General features: G+C 44.3%; 1 protein-coding gene across 1 annotated transcript in view; it reads left to right on the forward strand.

Moving 5' to 3' along the window:
- Positions 1–1,870: 1,870 nt before the first annotated feature.
- ITGA4 (integrin subunit alpha 4) overlaps positions 1,871–26,204 on the forward strand; it is a 55,409-nt gene continuing 31,075 nt past the window's right edge. Inside the window, exons 1-10 of the mRNA XM_083627809.1 lie at positions 1,871–2,386; positions 3,470–3,591; positions 11,935–12,041; positions 12,319–12,445; positions 13,885–13,952; positions 15,703–15,832; positions 16,960–17,045; positions 18,546–18,608; positions 18,719–18,856; positions 21,325–21,436. Of these exons, the coding sequence (XP_083483935.1) occupies positions 2,187–2,386; positions 3,470–3,591; positions 11,935–12,041; positions 12,319–12,445; positions 13,885–13,952; positions 15,703–15,832; positions 16,960–17,045; positions 18,546–18,608; positions 18,719–18,856; positions 21,325–21,436 (1,153 nt within the window). The 5' untranslated portion in view covers positions 1,871–2,186. The remainder of the gene's footprint in view (positions 2,387–3,469; positions 3,592–11,934; positions 12,042–12,318; positions 12,446–13,884; positions 13,953–15,702; positions 15,833–16,959; positions 17,046–18,545; positions 18,609–18,718; positions 18,857–21,324; positions 21,437–26,204) is intronic.

Below are 26,204 nucleotides of genomic sequence, written 5' to 3' on the forward strand. Positions count from 1 at the left end.
TTAGGAAGAACTTCCTGACAGTAAGAGCTGTTCGACAGTGGAATTTGCTGCCAAGGAGTGTGGTGGAGTCTCCTTCTTTGGAGGTCTTTAAGCAGAGGCTTGACAACCATATGTCAGGAGTGCTCTGATGGTGTTTCCTGCTTGGCAGGGGGTTGGACTCGATGGCCCTTGTGGTCTCTTCCAACTCTATGATTCTATGATTCTATGATTCTAGGAGCCAATTTATTGGGGGGGGGGCATTGAAAGCTGTTGCTCAGCGGAGGCGGCTGCAAACATTTTGCCATGCATCTGCACAGAGAAATTGGAAGATGTAGGAGAATTTTAAAAATGCTTCTCACTTCTTGGCAGCCTACTGCTGCTTTTATCTAGTTGTTAGATTACAAGTTCTCTGCGCAAAATTACTGCTTGGTGATGGTAAGGTTGGTTCTCAGGCACTATGAAACCCGAATTCTCCATTTCAGATTTGTTCCTTTTTATGAAAGCAATCTCACATTTAGTTCTGTGATGCCACCCCACCTTTCCTTATTTGCTGTATACGAAGCCCAACATCTTTGAAAATTAGGCAGGACTTGTGCAAAACACATGCAGTTAAGATGAATGTAAATAAAGATGCAATGGGGTTTCTGTGTGTCTGCCTTTTTTCAAAGCATAAAAGGTAAAGGGACCCCTGACCATTAGGTCCAGTCGTGGACGACTCTGGGGTTGCGGCGCTCATCTTGCTTTATTGGCCGAGGGAGCCGGCGTACAGCTTCCGGGTCATGTGGCCAGCACGACAAAGCTGCTTCTGGCGAACCGGAGCAGTGCACGGAAATGCCGTTTACCTTCCCGCCGGAGCGGTACCTATTTATCTACTTGCACTTTGACGTGCTTGCGAACTGCTAGGTTGCCAGGAGCAGGGACCGAGCAACCGGAGCTCACCCCGTCGCGGGGATTCGAACCGCTGACCTTCTGATTGGCAAGTCCTAGGCCCTGTGGTTTAGACCACAGCTGTTTTTAGGATAGTTCAGTAGTAGCACGCTCCAACTCCAGAATATGTGATAGATTACATCTCAGCAAAATGCCCCCACCTCAAAAACAAAACAAAAGTTGGCTAACTTTTTATGCATTGTCTTGATACAGTAACTTTAAAAAAAATATGCTTCTGCTAGCATCAGAAATAGACAGCATTGGCCACAATTTTTTATCACTAAGAACTGGGGTTGAGGCTCTTGTTACCCTGATATCACAGTGCCTCCTGTTGGGAGAGAATATCCTTTACCTTTCTACAGTACTTCTTGTAAACACAAGATTCTTTATGCTATAGACGCAGCACTAAAAGAACCATCTACCATTGCTCCTTCATGCTTCATCATGGGAACTGGGAGCTGTTGAACGGGAGTCTCTGACACAGCTGCTGCAGCAGCACTACTCAAAAGGTTGCGGAGAGCAGTGCTAAATTACCGGGTCCCTTCCAGCTCAGCTGGTAAGAGCGTGAGACTCTTAACCTCAGAGTTGCGGGTTCGAGGCCCAGGTCGGTCAGAAGATCCCTGCATTGCAAGAGGTTGGACTAGATGACCGTGGGGTCATCTCCCAGCTCTACAATTCTATATGAAACTTTGAGAGCGTCTGTCTCACGTGGGTTTCCCTCCGCCCCTTCCCTTATTTCCCACGCTACTTCCCCCCAGTGTCTTCTTCTTCTGCGAGGCTATTTCCTGCAGCCCCCCCCCTGCGCCCCACTCCTCGTTTCAGCCAATGACTGCCCCTTCCTTCGGGTCGTCCGCCTGTCTCTCAAGCCCCGTCTGCGGCCAAGCTCCCCTCTCACCCCCCCCCCGGACTCGCATCCGCATTCCGAGCATCTGCTAATTGGTCGCAGCTGGCGGGACAACACCCCAGCCACTCTCGGGTTGACTCCGCCAGCGCCCCCTACAGCATTTCTCAGGTAGCCGCGCTCCCACGCCCCCCCCCCATCCCCATATCAGCTGCAATAGCGACAGGCAGGCCGCCCTGCGCGCTCCGCTTAACTTTTCCCGCCTCGTCCATATACACAGCCCAGCCAGCCGTCGAGCGGCGCCGAGGAGAGTTCCCGCCCCGTTTTGACTTTGAGGGAGTCTTTCCCAGTTTGCTAAGGGGTGGGGGGAAGCAAATCCATTCTCTTGTCCTGCCTCAGCTGCCTCCCCTCCAAATATATTTTTTTAAAAAAAACTGTGATGAGGGTTGCTTGGAGAGAGTCGGAAGAGGGCTTTCTTTCCTCGACGGGGGCTGCCCGGTTGCTTCTGCTCCTGGGCTGCTGCGCGATGGGCGGGCAGCCCTACAACCTGGACCGGCGGAGCGCGCTCGTCTTCCCGGGTCAGAACGGGACGCTGTTCGGTTATTCGGTGCTGCTGCACAGCGTGGGAAACAGCAGATGGTGAGTTAGGGAGGGTGGGCGTGGGAGGGTCTCTCCCTCCCTCTTCTTAGAACGACCATCCTCGACGTGTCTCCTCGGAAGTTTAGGACTTCTGGGTTTTACTCCCAGGTTCATAGAACTGTGGGAGTTGGAAGGGGGTGCCGAGGGTCATCTAGTCTGACCCCGCACAATGCAGGGGTCTTTCTGCCCTATGTGGGACTTGAACTCGCAACCCTGAGGTTAAGAGTCTCCTCTATTCTCTGAGCTGTCCAGGGTTAAGGACGGCAGCGCTTCTTGGGAAGAAGTTTCCTCCACTGACTTCTGTCGTTGCATTTTGCCGATTTAAAATAATCGCTCGTGACAAGGTTAGAAAGTTTTAGGAATGGAGCGGCAGATTAACAAATAGGCAGGGTGGGCCTTTTGGGGGGGCCCCACAACAAACGGATTGTGTAATAAAATTGGTTTATTCAAATGGTTAGCCGGTAAAATAAAATAAGTATTAGGAGTTAATTTGAAAAGGGGCCCCTGATATTTCAACTGCCTAGGGGCCTCCAGAGGGTTTGTGATCTGGCACTGAGCAAATGTTTCACCTCTTCTCCTCTCGCAGCTTGTAGTGAGGAGCCAAGAGCGTGCCTTGGTTGTGTTTTTCTCATAGGTCTCAAGCATGGATGAAAGCGGGGGGGGGGCAGCTGCCCCTCCAAAACAAGTCAAGTAAATAAATAAAAATGCTTAAGTAAAAGTAGAAATTATAGAAAGATTTTGACAGGTTTTTGCTGAGCAATTGGGGTCAAAAGGGAATAATTTAAAACAACTGTTGTTGAGACATTGCATTCGGAATCTGCTAGACAGAGCCAGGTGCCCCCCCCCAACATAAATCCTGGTCTCAAGCTATCCTTTGAGATGCAGAATTTTTTTCTGGCTTGCCCCCCCTCCAAATATAGGATCCCGGTAGACAGAGGCGCTTCAGTGTTTCTCTGCACCATGAGGACTAGGGGCGCTAATTTTAAACTCCTACCTCCGTTGGTCCCCAAGGGGATTGTCACTGAGTCTGCAGTCCACTTGCCGTTGGTTTAGCCTTGCTTTTCTTTTGCTTCCTTCCCCCAGGCTTGTAGTGGGAGCCCCAAAAGCCAGCTGGCTTACAAACAGCTCCGTGGTGAATCCAGGGGCAGTTTTCCGATGCCAAATTGGGAATAATCCCAGGAGAGACTGCAAAATACTCCAGTTGGGTGAGTGGAAGTGACCCTCTCAGTGACTTGGCCATTGTTGGCAGCCAAACGGGATGACCCCAGCTTTGGTGAAGCTCTTCGGAAATCCTTACCGTATAGCGCTGTTTCTTATTTCCATCTGTCCTCGCTCAGTAATGTCTCCAAAGTCCTGAAATGATAAAGGAGTTATTGAAGACTCATTTCTTTTTCTTTCTTCTCCTCCTCCCTGCTTCCGAGAAGGTAGGATGTCCACTTGGCAGTTGTAATTGCGAGATTGGCACAAGACGAGTTTACTTTTCCACCTTAATTTATTTCATCAGTATTCAAAGATGATGGATTTCCTTGCTGAATATGCAGAGAATGATGTGTCTCCCTTTTATGACACATCAGCTCTCAGTTTGTTTATATTCCTCTACATCCTTTTTTTTAAAAAAAAGAAATAATTGCAGCTGATTAATTTAATGTTTGAATGCCACTTCCCCCAAGAAGGTGCCCGATGCCAATGAAAAATGGAGCTCAAGTAAGAGCGAAAGAACAACAAGCCGTGAAATCCTAAACATGTTTAATTGCAAGGCAGTCTCACCGCAATCGATGGGACTTGCTCTCTAGTTATGTTCTTAAAAACCTTGAAAATGAAATAAAAGCCAGCAAGTCAAAACGCAGGTAATTATTTTGGATCAAGCAGTTGGGCATAACAGCATTCACAGGAAAAACAACAACATGATATGGTCCTTGAAGAAGTGTAGAATTTGAAATCAAAGGGGTTATGTTTACCTAGTTGCCTTTTAATGTGTCTGTTCTTAGAAGGGCTGACTCATTTAAAATTGCCAACCACCAAAATATCGTTTTTGTCTGTTTGCAGATGGAAAGTGAGTTTGCTGTTTTAAGACCGAGTTAGCTGTCCGGACTAAAAATTATATTTGAAAACCTAATGCACTGTGTGATTTCCCGCCTTTTGCGCCCAACACTCACGGAGCGCTTATTCATAATCTTGTGGAAGCCTAGCCTTTTAAGGCATTGTAGCAACAAGAGTCCAAGAACTTTGGAGCCAATGCCGTTTATAATGACAGTCATGGACGAGAGAAAAGGGGAAACCCCATGTACTTCAAAGTGTGTGGGAAGAAGTGTTTAGATTGGAGAAAAATTCTCTTGCATAAATACATCCCGTTCCTTGTGGATAAATTAGCTGAGGAATGCTGTCACATTGTAGTTTTGTAGAAAATGGAGTCATTCAAGAAAAAGGGTCACAGGGAGTGTTTTGGCTCCAGGCTTTTTACTGAATACAGTGCACTGTTGCAAACCTGCATGCTGGTGATTTGAAGACTAGCTGAAAGGTCTACTCTTCTTCTCCAGTTAAGGATTCCTTAACATCTCGTGGCCACAACACCGAGTGATAACATGCATGTGTGAAGGAACCAGTACAGAGAGAGAGAGAGAGCTCAGGTGCAGTACTTTTCAGTGGAGCTGGTTCACAGATTTGCACCGCTTCCAATTTATGAAGCAAATAAGTTATATAAGTGGGACGATTGGCCATAGCTCATGCAGAGCTCTTGGGTTCAATCGCCAGCATCTTCAGCTAGGATTTGGAAGCCTGGAGGGTCAGAGTAGGCAATGCTGAGCCAGATGGACCAATTATCTGACTTTGTATAAGGTAGGTTGCTATGATCCTGTGATGTGTGAAGCATTCCCAGAAAGAGACCATTTACTGAGGTAGGTTGAGGCACAGAGAGAATGTGCAAGCTTCTTAAGCATGATGGTACTCTTTTTCCAAATGTTGCACCCTTGACATCAATTTTTGTTGTAACAGTAAAAGAGACCATCTTGAAATCCATGTGGCTGGAACAAAACCGTAACAGGTTATCCATTGAAGGATAATCTTGTGTTGTGTTGTGCCATGTATCCATGCAAGCAGATTTCTCTTCCACTTAAAATAAATCCCCGGGGATTTAACTGGGGACATTTTTGCTGCACTGCTGAACAACAGCTCTCGTTTGTGTTTCTTGTTACTTGATGAATGGTAGCTGGGTGTGTGAATGGACTTCATACCATTCCTCTTGTCCAGATTCACCCTTGTATTGTTCTTTTGCACGTGCTGCCCACATGTGCAAAGAGCAGCATCTTGATCCCTACTGACAGTCTCAGCCTGCCATGCTTACTCATGACTAGATCAGTTGTCAGTGGAAGGACGTTGTCCCACGTCACCTTAAGCAAGTTCCTTCTCCATAGATGATATTATTATTATTATTATTATTATTATTATTATTATTATTATTATTATTTATACCCCACCCATCTGGCTGGGCTGGGCGGCTTCCTACAAAATATTGAAATACAGTGGTCTGTTAAACATTAGAAGCTTCCCTGAACAGGCTGGATTTCAAGATAGGTTTCCCAGCCTGACATGTTAAGGGTCAGACTAAGGTGTTTATATGTAAGCAGCAGAGACTTGTGTACGCTGCTCTAACTTGCCACTTGAACATAAAAGGCTGAGGAGAATACTCATATCCCTACTGCTCCTGGTGACACGCTTCTTTGCGATGCCTGTCCAGGGATGGTAGGGAAGCTGGTACTTCATTTTTGCAGGATCAAACTGAGAAACGTAGTGGTAGTCAGGGTCGCCACTGTGGATGTGGGGCTTCATTCCCTTTTGTTGTGTTCGTCTCTCTGCCAATTCTGGCCCTGGGCTTCAGCAAGCCTCTGGACACAATGCTTTCGGTATGCCACCTTACTGAGTGAGCCTCCCTTTGCATCTATGCTTTTGCCACCGACTATTCATTTTTCAATAGATGATGTTGGACTTTCCCATCAGTTCCAGCCAGTGGGACCAAGAATGATGGGCATTGTGTTGGCTACACCCCCGACTTGGCATCTTTGGGGTCCAGTCTGCGCAGCTGCCCAGAGTGGAAGAGGAGGCTGTTGTTCCTGCTACTTGCTCCTGTTCCTGTTTACTTGGCTTTTCAGTGGAGACAAGTGAGCAGGCAGCATTAGCAAGGAGGTCCGTGGCCAGGAGTTGGTGATAAGCTCCCTGCTTATCCCACCCTGTGGGATGGGCCTTGATGCCAACCCCTGATTGCCATTGCAGGGTTAACGGTCTCTCAACGCATTCACTTCTTTCAAAAAGCAGCAAATACTTAGTTCTTGACCCAGCGAGGACCCAAATACTGGGGCTACACTAGCAACGGATTTGAACTGTCATGAAGCATGTTTGAGTTGGAACTGTTCTCTGATTGGCAATGTAATAACGAGCTTCAAACATTGTTCATGAAAACTGCATTCCCCAAGAATAATTTATTAGTGTTCTGTTGCTCCTTAGCTCAAATAGAGAAAAACAGAGTTCCATGTTCTGATGATTGTTGGCTACTAGGAAGTCTGTGTACCTGCAGGCCTTAGATCCCAGGCACTTTCAGATAACTGAATTGAGCACTGAACTATTTCACCCATGCCTGTGAAATGCGGAATTTATCTTTGTGGGGACAAAAAAGGGACCATGGTATACCCAATTGTCTAGTGATAAAACCGCTAGCACATCTGGGAAGCTAAGCAGGGTCTGGTATGGTTTCAAACTGAATGGGGAACAACGTGTTGACATTCCTGCATTGTAGGGGCTGTTTTACTAGATGACTCTTGGGGTCCCTTTCCAAATAATCATGCAAATTCAGAACTAACAACTAGAGAACCTATAAAGGCCAGTGATGGAGGAGAGCCCCCTAACACCCCTAAGTCCTTGGGACCTGATTTGGTTGGTCCTCAGGGGCCACCTCATTTGCTGAGCTTCCTGAGGTCACATGGCAAGCTGCCATTCCATGGAGAGGAATTCCAGCTTACTTTGTGCCAACCAGACTGTTATGTACTGAGTTGAATAGGATTCAGAATGCAGCAGTCTGATTGGTCCTAGAACAATGCAGCAGTATGATTGGTTGGCAGGAACCACCAGATAGAAGTGCTCCAGATAGAAGTGAATCCACAACCTGATTGGCTTACAGTAGAATTCTGGAATTAGCCAATCATGTGCAGCCCATTGTGTAAATAATGTATATAACGCAGATACTTTGAGGGGACATTCATTCATTCCTCCTCACCACTATGAGCTGAATAAAGAGCATGAAATCACTTTGCGACTCTGAGTATATTTCACAGACCAAGCAATCAGGCTTGCTGTCCCTCCACCCACGTCTGTCTACATGTCAGCTATCATTATGTCCCTAAATGATGCCAAATTATGTTGCCCATAAACTTTGGATTCTTAACCTGGCAGCTCCTCCACCTGCCACAGTTGTGGTGAAGTAAAAACAGCAACTTTTGACCAGTTACAATGTTTGCTGGTCATCCTGGTCCTAAAGCAATAGGTAAAGGGATTGCTAGCATACTCAGCCCCCACCCACTTGTACCAAATCTGCCTTCCTGGGTCTGAAGATTTGATTTATTAGATTTCAAATGAATCACAAAGTGGCTTATAAACAACAAATAACAAAAACAGAATAGAACATCACAAATGCAGCACAAATCATATAGAAGAATTAACAAATTGCCGTTACAACCCGTAAAACATCATCGACTGAACAACTAAAGCAGTACAATTGCAACAAAGTTCATATTGAAGGATTCGCAGAGGACTACAGCATTCATAATAAATAAAATAACAGCAACAACATTAACAAAATAGCACCCAGAAATAAACAAAGCACTGCAAAATTCATACACACTCTCTCCCCAACCCCATGACTCATAACCTTTCACTCTATTCATTCAGTTCATTATTGATGACCCCAAATTGGGGCTTAAGGTGCAGAAACAGGATAGGTGGGTAACCGTCTGATGCCAAAATGCTCCACAGCCCTGAAATGACCTGCGTGGGGTTGTTTAAATACTCAAGCCTCTCACCCTTTCAAATTCACCAGTCCCAGAGCAACAGGATCCTTTTAACTAAGTGTAGCATCCCCATTGGCCATGTCTCACATGCTGCCCCCACCTGGCAACAAGTGCTTGTATGAAGGGCCCCTTTGCAGCATAAAAATCTGCCCATTTCCCCAAACATTTCAGAGTCTTTATCTTGCATGCACCTAACTGCTAGCTCCCAAACCAAGCTTCCAAAGAATTAGCCAGTTAACCTGTTATGTTACTTTTAATCACGAGGAGCAGGGAGAGAGACTAAGAGAAAAGTTGTTTCCATTTTATAGTTCTGAATTCCTTTGTGATCTTAGAAACAACTAGTATTTTAAATGTCTTGGCTGAAGATTTGCAGTGCAACTCTCTGTGTGTCTACTTGGAAGTAAGCTCAATTGAGTTTAATGGGATTTATTTCCAAGTAAATTTGTGTAGGTTAGATAATTGTGCAGCCTTATACATAGCATGTGAAAGAAGCACTCTAGTAAAAAGTGAAAAACATGGAAATATAGTCAGGCCTATTGAAAGAAATCGCTTTCTAAATGGGTGCGAAGCTGGAGGCATTTTTAATTCTATGAGAAGCATGATCTTGCCTTGTTGTCAGAGCCATATAGTTCATCTGTCTGCCTTTTGGGTGGAAGTCATCCTGCTTAAACCACGAACTTAGATATATTTGTTAGATAAGCCTCCACACATTTCCTTGGACCAGGCCGTGATGCTGCTGAGCTGAAACAGATGTGAGGCGAGCTATTTAAATTCAAGTGCAGCAAAACATTAGCATGTGTTTGTGTGCATTTATGTGCATGTGTATGTGTGCATGCATGTGTGTCTGTGTGCAAGTCTCCCCCCCACCTCCCCACAAAAGATATTGCTGTAAAATCCCAAGCACATAAGCTTAAATCTGAAACCGTGACTCTTAATTTTTTGCTTTCCATTTTTCCCCGTTTTCAAGTTGGTGAAATGAATCAAAAATACATTTGCAAATTGGCTCGTCTGTTGGCAGTAGGGGTAAGAAGGTCATGGCTCTGCAAGAGTCTCCTCAGAATTAGTCACCAGACGCATAAGATTTTATCACTTAAATTTTTTGCTTTTTGGTTTTATGTAGGAATGTTACTGCTATGAGCAATGAATTTTTTTTTTTTTTTTTAAAAAAGTCTGACAGCTTGAAACTGGAACACCAAGAGTGCGGCTGAGATCTTAATACCTTATTTTTTGGATGGTCCCATTTTGTCTGCAACAGATAGGTACATAACTACCCAAGTTCACTATTGGATATAATCATGCTCCCTCAGCATAGGAAATTTTACCCGCAAAATGTGGTGTCCCACAGAAGTGAATCACAAGTAGGGGAAAGCACTGTTGTGCTCAATTCCTGCTTCCATAGCCATCTGGCTGGCCACTAGTGAGAACAGGATGCTGGGTCAATGGGCTTTGGGCCTGATCCAGTACGGTGCTTCTTAGGTTCTTACAGTTCCTTACTTGTCAAGTGTTTTTATGTTGGAGGCAGCTGCATACTTTCCTGTTTTGTCTTTCTGTGCTACTTGGTTCTGTAAACTTTCTCTGAAAATGATAGGTACTTTGGAATATGTTTTCTACAAGCAGTTGATTGCATTGGTATAAAAAATGGGGAGAAGGCAACCCCATAAATTTGCCTTACATTTCATTGGAGAAGTCATTGTGTCCTGTGTAAAGGTAAAGGTAAAGGGACCCCTGACCATTAGGTCCAGTCGTGGCTGACTCTGGGGTTGCGGCGCTCATCTCGCTTTATTGGACGAGGGAGCTGGCGTACAGCTTCCGGGTCATGTGGCCAGCATGACTAAGCCACTTCTGGTGAACCAGAGCAGCGCACGGAAAAGCCGTTTACCTTCACGCCGGAGTGGTACCTATTTATCTACTTGCACTACCTATTTATCTACTTGCACTTTGATGTGCTTTTGAACTGCTAGGTGGGCAGGAGCTGGGACCGAGCAATGGGAGCTCACCCCGTCGCGGGGATTCAAACTGCCGACCTTCTGATTGGCAAGTCCTAGGCTCTGTGGTTTAACCCACAGTGCCACCCACGTCCCCTGTAGTTGCCATCAAAAACATTTGTACATTTCTCTAGAAATCCAAGAAATTCAGTTCTTGTTTTCTGTTAGCTTTGTCTGGAGGATGTTTTTTTTGTTACGCAGGCTGTGAACTTGCTGTGTTTTTGCACACAGTTAATGAACTAAGGTGGTAAAGATACATCTGTAGTGGCTTTGCCATGAACACAAGTGAAATGATACCCACATGCCACTTGTTCTTTGTTAGCCTCACCGCTTTGTTTACAAAAAAGGGTTTCCTTTCATCAAAGTTCTTACTTTTCTGCTTAGACACTAGAGCAGAGTAATACAGCCCCATGCTGCACATCTCAATATGTGAGTTTGTAAAACTCTTCCAACAAGCTTTCTGAGTTGAGATCTTTTCCAGATCTGCATTGAAATTATTTGAATGTGTTTTATTGTTTTATCGCTTATTGTTTCCTGCCATGGGGTGCTTTGAGAGGAAGGGTGGGGTATAAATTCAATAAATAAGTAATATATAAAATAAAACTGTACTAGCCTGGCTGATCAAACCAGTTGGTAGGTGAGTTTCTACCTGTAGCTAAAGCTCTAGATGGGTGGGTGTGTCTCTGGTCTCTGGTGGTAGGAGAGCCCCATGATGATGGAGTAAGTTCCTTCATAGACTACTATGGGACTTGTTGCCATATTTTTATCCCGGGATCTCTTTCAGTAGTGATCTAAGAGTTTCCCCCCTTGTTGTACTATTGAACTCTAATCACGTGTTTTTCTTGGAGTATAGAGGTTTTCTAAAAACGTGAATCATCACAGCAATGTAGAATGCTTTTGTTCAGCCAGGCTGCCATGTCCTTTCCCAGAATATTCCATGCTATTACCTTGGTTTTCCATTTCCCTCTACACTCCCTCTGCAACAGTTCAGGCATCATTCTGTGGTGAGCAGATTGTGCTTGGCCTTCATTGGGTTATTTTTCTCTCCCCTCATAAGCATTTATTTTGTACTTATGCAGGTTTTGGGTGTTTCCATGGGCCTGCTGATACCTCCTCCTTGTAAGTGGATGGTTCAATGAGTTTCCTATTGTTATACGGGAAAATAAATCCTTTCTTATACCACCCCTGTTGCCTCCAATAGGAGTGTGTTTGCTTATGCCATTCGTTTTGTAAGTGTGACTTAGGAAGCTGGAACAAACTAAGCAAGAAGCAGCCCACTGCATTGCCCATCTCTCACCGTGTCCTGAGACCACCCCTGCTTATGTTGGCACCGCTTGCAATCACCTTAAAAGTTATCTAGTGCAATGTGAATGTTGCACCGTCATAACATCGCTATGCTGGCTGAACTTTGAATTATGCCCATTAAGGGTAGGAAGGCAGTGGAAGTGTGGTTCATAAGTTCTGAAAGATGGCTACGCATGTGCTAACTTTTCTCTCTTTCTGGTTTAAGGTGACCCAAAAGGAGAGAAGTGTGGGAAAACCTGTATAGAAGAAAGAGACGATCAGTGGTTCGGGGTGAGCTTGTCAAGACAGCCAGGAGAAAATGGATCCATTGTTGTAAGTACTGCCTTACATTCCCCAATATTTGGGGGAAGGATAATATCTCAGTTCTTTTCGTGCAGATGTTTCCTGGTTCGATTCCTGACATCTCCAGGGAGGTCTGGGTAAGAAGCTTAGTCTGAGATTTTGGTGAGCTGCTTGCCAGGTTGTTTAGATGACATGGAGCCAGATGAGTTCATGGTCCCATTCGGTGAAAGGCAGCTTCTTGTGTCTTGAGTGCTTTCTCTTCAGGCGACCTTCGTGATCATCACACTTTCTTTTTGTCTTTAATTAGGCCTGTGGACACCGATGGAAAAATGTATATTATATCTCAGCGCACAAATTTCCCTACGGCATTTGTTATGAGATACCTTCCAATTTTCGGACGCTGCTGAGTCGAAGAATATGTCCTTGCTATATGGGTAAGTGTTGGTGCAGCTGGAAGTAAATGATGCATTATGAGAAACACTCATTTGCAGCAAGCAAATGCTCAACATTCTATAACTGGGAAAGCCAAACGTTGGCCTCCAACTTTTAAAAGCTTTTTTGAGGCTGCTATGATTGCTACGAAAAACAAAAAAAATCTTTAACAAAAATGAGGCAAGGTCTTTTAAATGCACTGTTATAATGGGTGTTGATTATACAATGATTATGATTACAAAGATGGCTTTATTGTTATTTTTTAAGAAACCCTCTCACCCAATGATTCCGGCATCATCTATATAGGAGGCCATGTTGGAACGTTTAGGGAGATTGAGGGACAGAGAAGCAACCCAGCTATTCTCCCCCTGGAGTGGTTTCCTGCATGATATCCCCAAGGCAGGAGAGGCAACAGCCTCAGAGACTTGGTCAACGGAGTCTGATTCTCCCTGAAAAAAATATTTGCCCTGGTCCAGAGTGGAGTTGAGCTGTTGACAATGCCAGACCACCATTGCTTTAGATACAGCAGATGTCCGGGAGAAATCATGCCCTACCAGTTCATTGTGCAGGATGGAAGGAAATTGATTCCTTCTATTCTGCTTCCCACATTTGACTCTAGACCAGCCTCCCCTAACTTGATGCCCTCCAGATATTTTGAACTATATCTTTTTACCCTAGCCGACATGGCTACTGGCCAAGAATGACAGGAGCAACATTTGGAAAGCACCAGGTTCAGGAAGGGTTATGACTTGGAATGAGCAAAGTGTCTCTCACTGGGACATATGGTGACTTGCCAGGGCACTCCTTGACTTTCTTTAGATCAGTGTTGGGTCTCCAGCTGTTTTGGACTACAACTCTCATCAGCCCTAGCTAGCAAGACCAGTGGTCAGGGTTGATGGGAATTGTAGTCCCAAAGCAGCTGGAGACCCAAGTTTGGGAAACATTGCTTTAGATCCACACTTTTGAGCTTGTGCCATCACTTAGCTTCTCTTCCCATAAAGTTCTCTAGTTCCAGTACCAGTGATTTCCTGATATTATAGATGGGAGGGGAAGAAACAGCAGTGCTACCAACACATCTTATCTGGGAAGCCTGTTAAAAACAGTGACATTGGCATTCTAGCTGATTAGAACGAACTGTGTCAAAAATGAGTTTGCCGGTTTTATTGGAATCCTTTAAACCAGAGCTTTGAAAGCAAGGTTGAGCAATGACAATACATTTCGAATAGGACCCTTTTCAAATCCCTTATTCTTCTGATATCATTAAGTGGGATATTGCCTTGCTGTTGGATGCCAGGAGTTCTAGTTAATCCCAAACTCCTTTATCAAACAGCTGTGGAGAATTTGTGATATTATTCATGGAGGATTATTGTTTTTAGTTGCTTGTTGTTTATACATACTCTCCGTCCCCACCCCCACCCTATATTTTGTTGTGAATATTCAGATTACTGGAGCAAATATGGAGACAAATACGGATCATGCCAGGCTGGGATAATGTCATTTTACACAGAGGTGTGTGTTTTAAAAATATTGCTTTTCTGTTAAAGCTTTGGATATGTGTGTGTTTTATCCTCTCATTGTATATTAGTCTCATTGTTGACTGAGGGCCACATTGCCTTCTGAGGAGGCTTCCAGGGTCCAGAGGCAAAAGGAAGTGGAACAACACACTCTTCTCTGTCCTCTGTCCAGGCAAGCAAGAGGCTTTGTCTGAGTTCAAAGGCAAATTTCAGCCTGGCAAAAACACCCAATGAAGGAGTGAAGGAGGGCCAATGAGGGGTATGCCTGGGGAGATTTCTGTATGTGGGGAGCACCACATACCGAGGCCAGGAGGGCTGCCTTTGGGCACTAAACTGAGATTCCACACAACTGCATGTCAGGAGTGAGCTGGCAGTAAACAACACTGTTCAAGTTGTTGGCAAAAACACAATCTGCACATACTTGGTGGAGTGTCTGTGCAAAGCACAGTTGCCGAGACTGAAAGTCCCCTCCTTCCCACAGCCATTTGCTCCTCTCCTTTCCCCAAGCAATTGGAGACTGCACCTGTGTGAAACCAACCTCTCCTCCACCCTTTTCATGCCTCTTCTGGTTCTGGGAGACAAGGGAGGAAGGGGGCTCATCACAACAGGAGGGGGAGACACCCACAACTCTGCACCAGCCTGACTCAACTCTTCCTCTTGGCTGCCCTCATCCTACTCTCCTGCTTCAGCTTCTGCCTCTGATTCTGGACTTCTCTCTGCCACAGACTCTCCCAGCTCACTAAGCCCTGTTACCCCTTCAGCTTCTGACACCACCTCCTCCCAAGACCCATCCAACCAATAATCCCCCAGCTCTGAGCCTTCTTCCCTTGGGGGCTCCCCAGCTGGAAACTCCCACTATTCCTCTGTATCCAACCTGTCTGTGGCACTGCACTGTTGTCATGTTGCTATGCCAAAGCTCTCCCCCACTCTCTCTCACACACACCCCTTGTGTTCAACACACAGGTCATTGTGTCACATGGCTGGGGCCTTTATTATGCAGCAGCTACAGCTGCATTTTTATTATTTTATTATTTTCTCGGTCCCATAGCTTCACCTTGTAATTGCAAGGGAGTCAGGGTTGACCTATGAGCTGGCTCTGCTCCATTCCTGAAGAATGCAGTCATGCTTCAGGTGCAGTCGTATAAATGACTACTTGCGTCATTGCCAGTGTAAGCCAAACTACAGACCACTGTTCCAAAGGCAATGTATTTTGGAGCAGAATGAGTACTCCACAGCACAATTTTTAACACACACCATGAGCTGTATTTTTTTTTTAATATAGACTTGCCTTCTTTATTTCAAAAAAGATATAAATAATATAACGGAACATAAGATTTTATTGCCTGATTCAGATTTAACCTATCCATAGCAGTAATAAGTTCTGAAAGCATTCCCTTTGGGGTTGTAAAGATCACTGTACCTCACTGCGCATCTTTATGTTCTGGATAAGAACTATGAGTTCTTAAATATTCTGCGGAGGAGGGCAGTTTTTCATTAGCTTGTAGCCCATTTGGAGTTGCTTGCAGACTTAATCTTTAGCAGAGGAAGAGCTAGTATACTTTCAAATATAGAAAAAGAAAGCTAATGGGCTTTGACTTGATTGTACCTACTGAATGACGTTACCAGTTGAGCAAATGTGTCTAGGGCTAGGTAATGCTGCAGGCTTTAAAGCAGAGCAGGAATAAATATGAATCACTCTGATTATCTTTAAGAACTTAAGACTTAAGCTTTTTGTTTTCTTCCAGGATTTAATTATTATGGGAGCTCCAGGATCATATTATTGGACTGGATCCATCTTTGTATACAATAAAACAGCAAATAACTTCCTTTCGTATGTAGACGACAATAATCAAGTAAAGTCTGGGAGTTATCTAGGTAACTGAAATATATTTTGTCAATATGCTTTCATATGAAACTTTGGTTTAATACAGTTTCTGAAAGCATGCTATCTATGATTGTTTTTGCTATTCATGATAGAAATTCTAGGGGGAAAACCTGTTAGCACTTGTTTGTGAGAACAGAAACAAGGGCTCATCCAGACTTCTTTTTATTCTGGGTTTCTAGACAGAGGAAACCCAGAGGAAATATAAAATATAAATCTATTGTGATTGTTCTGACATGAAGGGTTTGAGTAAGTTTCATTTTTGTAGTCGGAGATGGTTGTGCATCATGAGGTGTTGACCACAACTAGTGGCCTAAGAGGGCAAACTGGGAGGATGTTAGCATCCGTACTGCAGGAAGGGTAGGAAAGTTCATCCCGGTCTGCTCTGTGGAGGGAAAATGGGGATTGCATTTGGAAACCTTGCATCCCAATGCATGTCTGACCTGATCCAGGAGAAAGAGAGAGAGAAATGCCCGCATGCATCTTCCCTACTGGATTACAGCATGTATCTTCGAGTTGAGCAAACTTGCCTTGACCCTTCTGAATATGCTTGGTATATCTTAATAAACCTCAGTGGTATTCTTCTCTCCCTTTCATTTTGTATAAGCACATGCCCAATTCATTTCACTGCATTTAGCCTTATAGCAGTCCTAAAAGGAAAGTAGTTCCCATTTTACAGCTAGAGAAATAAAACCGAGGCATGAACTTGCTCACAACAACTTACAGCTTTTTTGACAAGTGTTTTTAAAGGATATGTGCCTGTTAGCTTGCAATAGGTAAGGGCCAGTTATGTGCCTTTACCCTCAGCCACTGGGTCGAGATTTCAGCAGAGCAGCTTGCAAAATGGCATTAATGGTGACATGCCAAAAGCTGAATTTTCCACAAAGTGTTGGGTATGCACAACCAGATATCTAGTGATACACAGCTGAGCCTGCTTTGGCCTTTTCAAGCCATTGTCTTGATCCCAGATAGCTGTGTGAATCAACACTGAAGTATTTATTAAATGAAATAATTTCCTTAACTTCATTCGTTTATTGGGGATTGGGTAGAATGTATTGCTCTGCATTGCATAGAACCTGGGACCTTTACCGCGCTCTCTCACTGCTCTCTTAATGGACAGGCTACTCTGTTGGAGCTGGTCATTTCCTGTCGTGGAATAGTTCTGAAGTAATTGGCGGTGCACCCCAACAGGAGCAGACTGGTAAAGTAAGAATTAATATATACATGTATATACATCTCTCACAATGATGAGAAAGGAATTTGCACTTTGCAGCGGCGATGGAGAGTTGGCTGTCGGGGCTTCCATGACAGCCAAGTAACAAGAATCAGATTGATATGTATGACTTGTTTGTCCCTATGACCACAGCTGTCAATGTTGCATTTGAGCTGGGAAGTGGCTGATGGCATTCAAAACTGTGTACACTTAACAACAGAAGTTGCAGGAGCTGACACCTCTGAGCTGTCAGCCATGTGCTGCTTTGCTGCAGTAAAGGAAGGCAGAGGATGGATGCACACCTGCAGGGCCGTACATTTAGCTCTGCCTCTCCTGTCATGCTGAGAATAACTTCTGTGCTGCCAGTCTCCCTCCACATTCCCAGGCAAGGAAGAACCTTGGGCAGCATTACTTGCTGCCCTGTTGGCCCCACAGCTGCTTCCTCCACACTTGTCCCTCACCTGCGCATAACACATGAAGAGAGCTATAGTTAACCCAAGGTGGAGGGAGGCTTTTGCTAAGCTGCAAAGCAGATCTGATAAGGAACAGCAGGGGATGGTGCAGTCTGTGAACAGCCGTACCTTGGAAGTCGAACGGAATCCGTTCCGGAAGTCCATTCAACTTCCAAAATGTTCGGAAACAAAAGCTCGGCTTCTGATTGGCTGCAGGAAGCTACAGAAACCTCATCGGACGTTCGGGTTCCACAGAACATTCACAAACCGGAACACTCAATTCCGGGTTTGCGGCATTCAGGAGCCAAAATGTCCGAGTACCAAGTCGTTCGGGATCCAAGGTACGACTACTGTATTCTGTGGTGGAGATGGAGAACTTTTTTTTTTTTTAAGACCAAATTCAACTTAAAAGTCCAAGCTCTGGACATAGCTGACCTTGCAACAAAGCCCAGCATCGAGTGCAAAAAGACGCAGTATGAAAACACTGGTCTTGTGTGCAGAGTTGCCTTGTGGGCAACTTTCTGGGGAATGTGTACCAATGATAAGTGGAGCCTATCAGAGGCAAAAATGGGCAGAGCAATTAATGCAAATTTGTACAGCAGGCTAGTTTGTATGTGTGCTCACACATCCCTCCACCCAGGCAAGCAAGGGGGCATCACCAGATTTCAAGGACACATTCCAGCCCGGTAAACAAACATACCCAAGGATAGTGCAAAGTAGGGCTGGTGAGGGGTGTGACCTAGAGACAGTGGGTGTGGGTGAGGAGGAGGTGTAGACTGGGAGAATCAAGAGGGCCATGTGGGGAGGCCAGGAGGGCCACATTTGGTGCCCTGGCCTGAGGTTCCCCATCCCTGCTATTGGAGGTGACCAGATGTTGCCATTGCCAAAGGCAGGGTATTGAGTTGATAGCTCCTTGAGCTTGAATGCAGAGTTGAAGTGCTGTTCTTGGCCAGCTGGTTTTGGTTTGCCTCTTTCTACTGCATGTTGAATGCTTCCCCCTCACCCCCACATACCCAATTAACTTCTTTATCTTTATTTTAGGCATACATTTTTAAAATCGAACGGAAAAAGCTTTCGATTTTGTCTGAATTAAAGGGCAAAAAGGTAATGCATTGTTTAAAAGCTGAGACTGTTGCCTGCAGCATTTTCACCTTGAGGACTAGCTAATTCTCTCTCTCTCTCTCTCTCTCTCTCTCTTTCTTGTGTATGGCCAGCTTGGTTCTTATTTTGGAGCTACTGTCTGCGCTGTGGATCTCAATGGGGATGGGCTCTCAGACTTACTGGTTGGCGCCCCAATGCACAGTAAAGTCAGGGAAGAAGGAAGAGTGTATGTTTACATCAACTCAGGCTCCGTAAGTATTGCTTTATTTTAACCGATTGGTAGTTTGATTCCAAGGGGTGGCTGATGTTCTGTTCATAGGACCAGCTTTTCTCCACAGGGCTCTTGAGCCTTTGACAACTTCCTATAGGGAATGAGTATAGTATGAGTATAGTAATGAGCAAAGGTTTTTCTGACATCGGGATGTGGTGATGGGGAAAGCTTCCCCTGATGAATTTCACTCATTTTATCACAGAAAACCTACCAGAAAAAAATAGCAACACTTGTGCATTCATTGTCCCATCATATGTTATGAGTAAACACTTTGCGTGTCGATTCCTGCCCCGCCCCCCAGTTGGAATAAATAAAGACACAGGACACCAGAATTTAGGTTAATGGGCGAAAAATGGCCACAACTTTATTGGTTACAGGCTTTAGGCATTGGTCCTATCAGACTATCCGGCATAGAACCGGAAAGGGTTAACACCAACAGGGGGAGCCCCTGAGATGCACATCCCTAGGTGCTCCCCGAGGTGTCACCACTTGGGAGCGCGCTTTAGGCCCTAGCCTCCATAGGTTTTGGATGAGGCAACACCCCCCAGAATCCTTTATCGGACTACCCTTAAACATTTGAGGGAGGTGATGGTGCTCCCCCCCAACTCATCTGCATAATAATAACCCTACCAATGCCTAACCGCCAAAGCCAAATGCGTTGTGACGTTTTGCTACGAGGTAGGCGAAAAAACCAAATGGTTTTCAAAACAACGCCAATTAGCCAAGTGGAAAAACTCCTACCAGGCCCCTTGCAGCAACCAACCGAGGTCCATAGCAAAGTCCGAGGGAAAACCTAGAGGGTGGGTGGGTGGGTGGGAAACCGCAGCTGGACGAGGGAAAGAAAGGGGCGATCTCGGGCTGCCCCGCCCTTAAATGACCCCCCTAGCCCCGCCCCTGCCGCCAGCCTATTGGCTGGCGCAGGGAATGACGCAGCCCGAGGATTCCCAAGTTGCGCAGGGCCGCAGCCAGCCCAGCGTGGATGCAGGTGGGCGTGAGCCCGCAACCCCCCCTCCTTATGTCGGGAGTGGCTTTATCTCATTGACACCTGCATGTATTGAAAAGACTAGGACCAATTTAAGCAAGGGCAAGGAACTGAAGCCTGTCTGGAATATGTAGTCACACATGAGTAAAATGCATGTGAGTGGGGGGATTGCCTGTATGACAGGGGAAAGTGTGCATAAAAATGCTTTATGTTATAGAAAATTGCTGGAAAGCCATTTTAAGCAAAATTGCATATGAAAATTGTATGAGGCAAAATTTGTCCTGAAATGGTGACAAGCTTTTATGATACCTTTCTAGAAAATAATAAATTGCAAACTGATTCAAAAATGTGGAGAACTGGAAAAAGACCAGAGAAATGAGAAACTGAAATTCATAGATTTGTTCATCCCTACCTGCAGCCCTTTCCACCCCAAACACAAATATATTAGGTGTTGAATGTCTGTAGTGGTGAACTTCTCTATTAAAGTTGACTCTCCCCATGATTATTTTTATACCCGTCCATCTGGCTGGGTTTCCCCAGCCACTCTGGGCAGCTTACAGCATATCTAAAAACATAATAAAAACACCAAGCATTAAATACCTCCCGATACTGTAGAAGATGAGCATTGTAAGTTGCACAGGAAGCTTGCTTTTATAGAGCAAGCTCCCTGATGCAGACATTCTTCCCCCACCATACAAAGAGGGACTAATGCCAGGGACATTCAGGAAGTAACAGAGCTAAAGACTTGCCCCTGCTCTCCCCCTCACACAGTACAGGTATGGAAGGGAGAGGGATTGGGTGAATAAGGCTGTTGTGTACCATATAGTGCAAAAAAAACAAAAAACAGTTAACCTGGCTTTGGTAGAACAATATATGAAGAGTAGCAGGTTTTCATATGAATCTGTCAAAATGAATCAAATAAAGACTTTATGCTGATGGCAATACAGTGGTACCTCGGGTTACATACGCTTCAGGTTACATACGCTTCAGGTTACACACTCCACTAAGCCAGGAATAGTGCTTCAGGTTAAGAACTTTGCTACAGGATGAGAACAGAAATCGTGCTCTGGCGGCACAGCAGCAGCAGGAGGCCCCATTAGCTAAAGTGGTGCTTCAGGTTAAGAACAGTTTCAGGTTAAGAACGGACCTCTGGAACGAATTAAGTACTTAACCTGAGGTACCACTGTACAGAAACAATAATATATTGCTCTATTAATTTCAAGTATGCAATTAATTCTCTTGCTCCAAGTTTCACTGGTTTCCAAGTACTTAACTTCAGCTCACGTTCCACACAGAAACACTCTTGTGGAAGGTAATGTGTTGTTCTTGTGTGTGTAGCATGTTGGTCTCCCATATGCTGAAGATTTCAACATGGACTGTTTCTCTTCTGAAGTGTTTTCCTTAATTGTATCCCCATACAATAGGAGCCCTGCTACAAAGTAGAATTATTATTTCTTTTCCTCTAGGGAGGAAAGATGCTGGAGCTGGAGACGGCACTGGCTGGGAGTGATTTGTACGCAGCGAGGTTTGGAGATGCCATTGCCAATTTAGGAGACATGGATAATGATGGCTTTGAAGGTATAATGTCCTAATGATTTAAAACTAGGTATTATGGAACTTAAAATGATTTGTGTGTATGTTTATGTCATACAGAGTTCAGTATAGATTACCAAAGTTTGTATATGATTGCAGCCTCCTTTAACTTAACCTCCCTTTGCCTGGCTTGTGTTGTGGGCTGTGGGATGTTCACTTGTTTAATTGCTAAATATTTTCAGTTTCTGCATTTTGTGTGCCTAATGCACCATTCTAGAGATTGAAAAATTCTTTCGTAAATAAAAGTCCTGTTTCTACTTTGTTTTAAAAAGCGTGATGCATTTTGAGGCAACACATTCCAGTTCTCTTTCTGCTTGGATCATTTACTCTAGCTATTCGTACAACACTCTTGGAGATTTAGGTAATCGTGAAGACTATTATTCTTATGTCTCTGAATTTTCTGTAGGAATAAAACTGCTCAGGCGCATAAATAAGTTTCAATTTACTTAAAACTAGTTACCTTCATTTACCTTTTAAGTGCCCTACTCATAACAAAAGTTCTAATTGGTTGCTTAGAGATTTTTAAAGGAGAAAAGAAGTGTCAGGTTTAAAATGAATGCTAACTAAGTATCCTGTCTCATACCAATGAGAGTGGAATACTGCATAGTTATCCACTGGAATTGTCACAGAGATTCCACTGACCATTTTTGTGGACTTCAGGTATCCATATATGAAGAACAAATTCTGAAAGTTCATTCAGAAATGGAGTTTTGGAAGACCTGAAACCATATTGTGATTATAACACAGCTTATTTTGGAATCATAGGTTATAGATCAGCAGTGGACAGTCCTCCCAAAACTTGTGGGGTGCTGCTATACCTGAAGCAAGCTTCCTGTGGCTTCACCTGTTAACTTCATCCAGAGTGCCTCTGGGCATGTATGGAAGGTTTAAATTCAGAGAGCGGTGGCAAACTTGGGTTCAACTGGTGCCACCAAGCAGCTGGCCTACAGGGGCTACAGACAGCTCTTAACATTCTCCAGTTTTAAGTAGGCTGCAGAGCTGGCGGCCATTAAAACATTAAAACACCCAATCCTACTTGTGGAAGCTAAGCAGTCCCTGGATGGGAGATAGCCTAGGAATCCTTGGAATGTTGAAGAGGTGGAGATGCCTTAGAACAGAAAGCAAGGGGGACCTGAGTATGCCAGCATGCATTCCTGAAGGGGGCAGCAGGCAAGGCACTTGGGGAATCTAGCTTGGTGGGCAGGGATGGGTAGCCAGCAATTAACCTAAGCAGCATGCAAGGTTGCCAAAGGAATCCTGTTTTTATTTTAAGAAGGAACACTTGATTATTCTCCCAATTTGGGGGGGGGGTGGCAACCACCAAGGCATAGAGATTGAGACCTACTTTTCAATAGCTCAGCTGAAGAGCTTAGATCATGGGTAGGCAAACTAAGGCCCGGGGGCCAGATCCAGCCCAATTGCCTTCTAAATCCGGCCTGTGAACGGTCCAGGAATCAGTGTGTTTTTACATGAGTAGAATGTGTCCTTTTATTTAAAATGCATCTCTGGGCTATTTGTGGGGCCTGCCTGGTGTTTTTACATGAGTAGAATGTGCCCTTTTATTTAAAATGCATCTCTGGGTTATTTGTGGGGCACAGGAATTCGTTGTTGTTGATTTTCCCAAAATATAGTCTGGCCCCCCCACAAGGTCTGAGGGACAGTGGCTGCCCATGGCTGAAAAAGGTTGCTGACCCCTGGCTTAGATGAATAAAGGCTAGGGGTGGAAGAGAACTTTATTCAGTCTGCGCTGATCTCTTCACATCATCTTTATGTTAGACTCTTCTTCCAGCTGCCCCCAGAACATTCAAGACACCTTTTTAATTAAAAACCCCCAAAAGGCAGGGCAGATAAAGTAAAATTTGTTAGATCAAGTTCAAGTGAATCTTTTGCTGCTGTCTTCCCTGGGCTTGCCTTAGGATATCCCTGCACTGCTTGTACTGCCACAGTCAAAGTCCTTCATCTATCACTAACTCCAGAGCTCCATTTTTGTTAATAGCTCTTGATAGGCCCATCACCCATGCATCTGCCTAATTCTGTAAAAGCATATCTAAGCTAGTGGGAAGCACAGCGCTTACATGACTATCAAATTCAATAAATCATGAACATTTCCAACAAGTCTAGTTTTTCAGTAACTGTGCTTCATTCAGCTGATGGTGATGCTTCAGCCTCTGCAAAATAAATGTGTTTTTGTTTGACATTGTTTTTAATTTGCTTTAATCTGTACTACTTGCCATTTTGATTTAATCATATCCCTTAGGCATCACTTGCATAATGACTTTCATTCTCAGCCATTAATGTTTCTCGTCGTCTTCAGGTTTCATGCACATTAATGTACTGAATATCTAAATTTATTTGCTAGGCAACTCAAACAACATTTACATTTCACACTCTCCTCTGGATCTGCTTAATTAACATTTGTTTTGTAGGTAAAACTGCACGGTATTGAACTAGAGCTACTTCCTGGAAATTATCGCCCTCTCCTCTTTTTTCTACCAAACCTTAGTCAAGTTAGAAATGTCTATACACACCTCCTTTCATCACCTTTTGCAGGCTTTTTAAAGAGGAATGATAAACTATGCACATGTGTTACTTTTAATATTTTAGGTTCCCCACTTTCAGATTTTATTGAAATAATGGAAGTAGAAAAAATGAACTATATGTTAAGGAACATGCCCAAAACCCAGTGAATTTTTTACAATATACAGTAATCCTTAATATTTAAAGATACCCATGGGAAACATGAGTAAACTTAGAAACTTTGGGATGTTAACTGCAATATGTACTGGAAAGAAATCCAAAAACCATCATCCATAGACATGAGAAGGTGTCTGTTTGGTTTGTATGTATGGTGGAAGGGAACCATGAAGGAAGTAGCAAATTATTTGGGGATGGGGCTTTAGAGAGAATAAGGAGAAACTGTAGCTCACTGATAGAGCTTTGCATGCAGAAGGTCCCAGATTCAGTGCCCAGCATATTCAGGTAGGGCACAGAGAGACTGCTGTTGGAAATTCTGGAGAGCTGTCACCAGCAACGTAAGCTAGGCAGACCAACAGTCTGATTCTTCTTAACATAAATCAGCTTCTTAATGTTCCTGTGAGAATGCAGCATTTGCAGCCCTATTTGCTGATTATCACTGACATAGACACCAATAAGATACATTTCAGTTAGTGGCCACCACTGTCAAGCTAAGACTAGGAAGGGAAGGACTTGTACATGTGATATATATGCACTGCAAAGTTGGGCTTATGAGCAGTGACCTATAGTGGACATCACTTAGTCTGCGCAGGCTGTTGGAGGTGCGCGCCTGTCCTCTGCAAACTGACCCCTTTCACCAGGCACCACTTAGTGGTGGAGGGCAGGAGTTTCAATTTGCATCATGCATTTGTCTCTCGTCCATTTGGTCCATGTGGCGACTTGATAAGTAGATGCACAATTTTGATGACCTGTACGATTGGCCCTCCCATGCTATACCATGTGATTTCAAGAGCCAACCATGTAAAAAAGGATTCTTCAGAAGCTGCAGTAACCTTTAGGCAATATTTGAACTGGGCTCTAACTAGATAAGTGGAAAGCTTTTAATGTGAAACATTGTACTTGAAGATGGCAGGGAGCATTTGTTGTTGTTTAGTCATTTAGTCATGCCCGACTCTTCGTGACCCCATGGACCAGAGCACGCCAGGCACTCCTGTCTTCCCAGCCGCTTCATCAGCTCTGAATCTACTTGTACTTGTCCTCCGCTCTTCCTCAGTAGCATGTTGGACGCCTTCTGACCTGAAGGGCTCATCTTCCAGCGTCATAACTTTTATATGCCTGTTGCCTTTGTCCATGGAGTTATCTTGGCAGGGATGCTAGAGTGGCTTGCCGGTTCCTGCTCCAGGTGGATCACATTTGGTCAAAACTCTCCACTATGACCTGTCCATCTTGGGTGCTCTGCTCAGCATAGTTCATAGCTTCTCTGAGTTATTCAAGCCCCTTCGCCATGGCAAAGCAGTGATCCACAAAGGGTGCAGGGAGCATAGGCAGATATTTTTATCAAGGAAGGGGGAATGAGAAAGTTGAAGGCAAAAGTAAGTTTTTGTCTGACTGAAGATAACGATGTCTAAGTTGCTAGTTATCCTGTTCTAACCTGGAGACTTGGGACAGGTTGCAGCATTAAACTAGAGAAACACAATTTTGGGGGCTTGTGGGTAAAGAAATAGAATTACATTCTACAGAAAACCACAGTGGCTTTGACCACAAGTGACTTGCAGAAGTCTAAGCAAGAAATGGCTGTGGTGTTCCATTTTTGAAGATTGCATGGCTGAAGAGAAAGCAACATGCTGACCTCATCCAGGGGTCATGAGGAGCATAGCTGAGCTGGTGATACTATGGGGTGTGTGTGTGTTGGCATGGCTCCTGCAAATCCTTTATACAAAGATAGCTCTAGCAAGTTCAGTTATGAGACCATAAAGAGCTATTGCAAATTGTTTGTGTGTGTGTTGTAATCTCCAGCTGCATTTACAACTGATACAAGACTAGGAAAGTTTCCTGAATAGAAATGTAGTGTTTGCAAGAGAGGGAGCTGCTCTCTTCATCACTTTCCCTTCATTACAGGCCAATAAGATCAAATTGTGAAAGCAAAGCTGTGCTTCTTAGAGAGAAACAGAGCAAATGAGAAGTGTGTCCTGAAATCCTGTCCTTACCATAGCTGTCAACTTAGATTTGAAAATAAGGGACCAGCAGCCTCGAAAATAAGGGATCAGCAGCCAAAATA

The sequence above is a fragment of the Podarcis filfolensis genome, assembly GCF_964270895.1.
Source record: "Podarcis filfolensis genome assembly, chromosome: 1".
NCBI lineage: Eukaryota > Metazoa > Chordata > Lepidosauria > Squamata > Lacertidae > Podarcis > Podarcis filfolensis.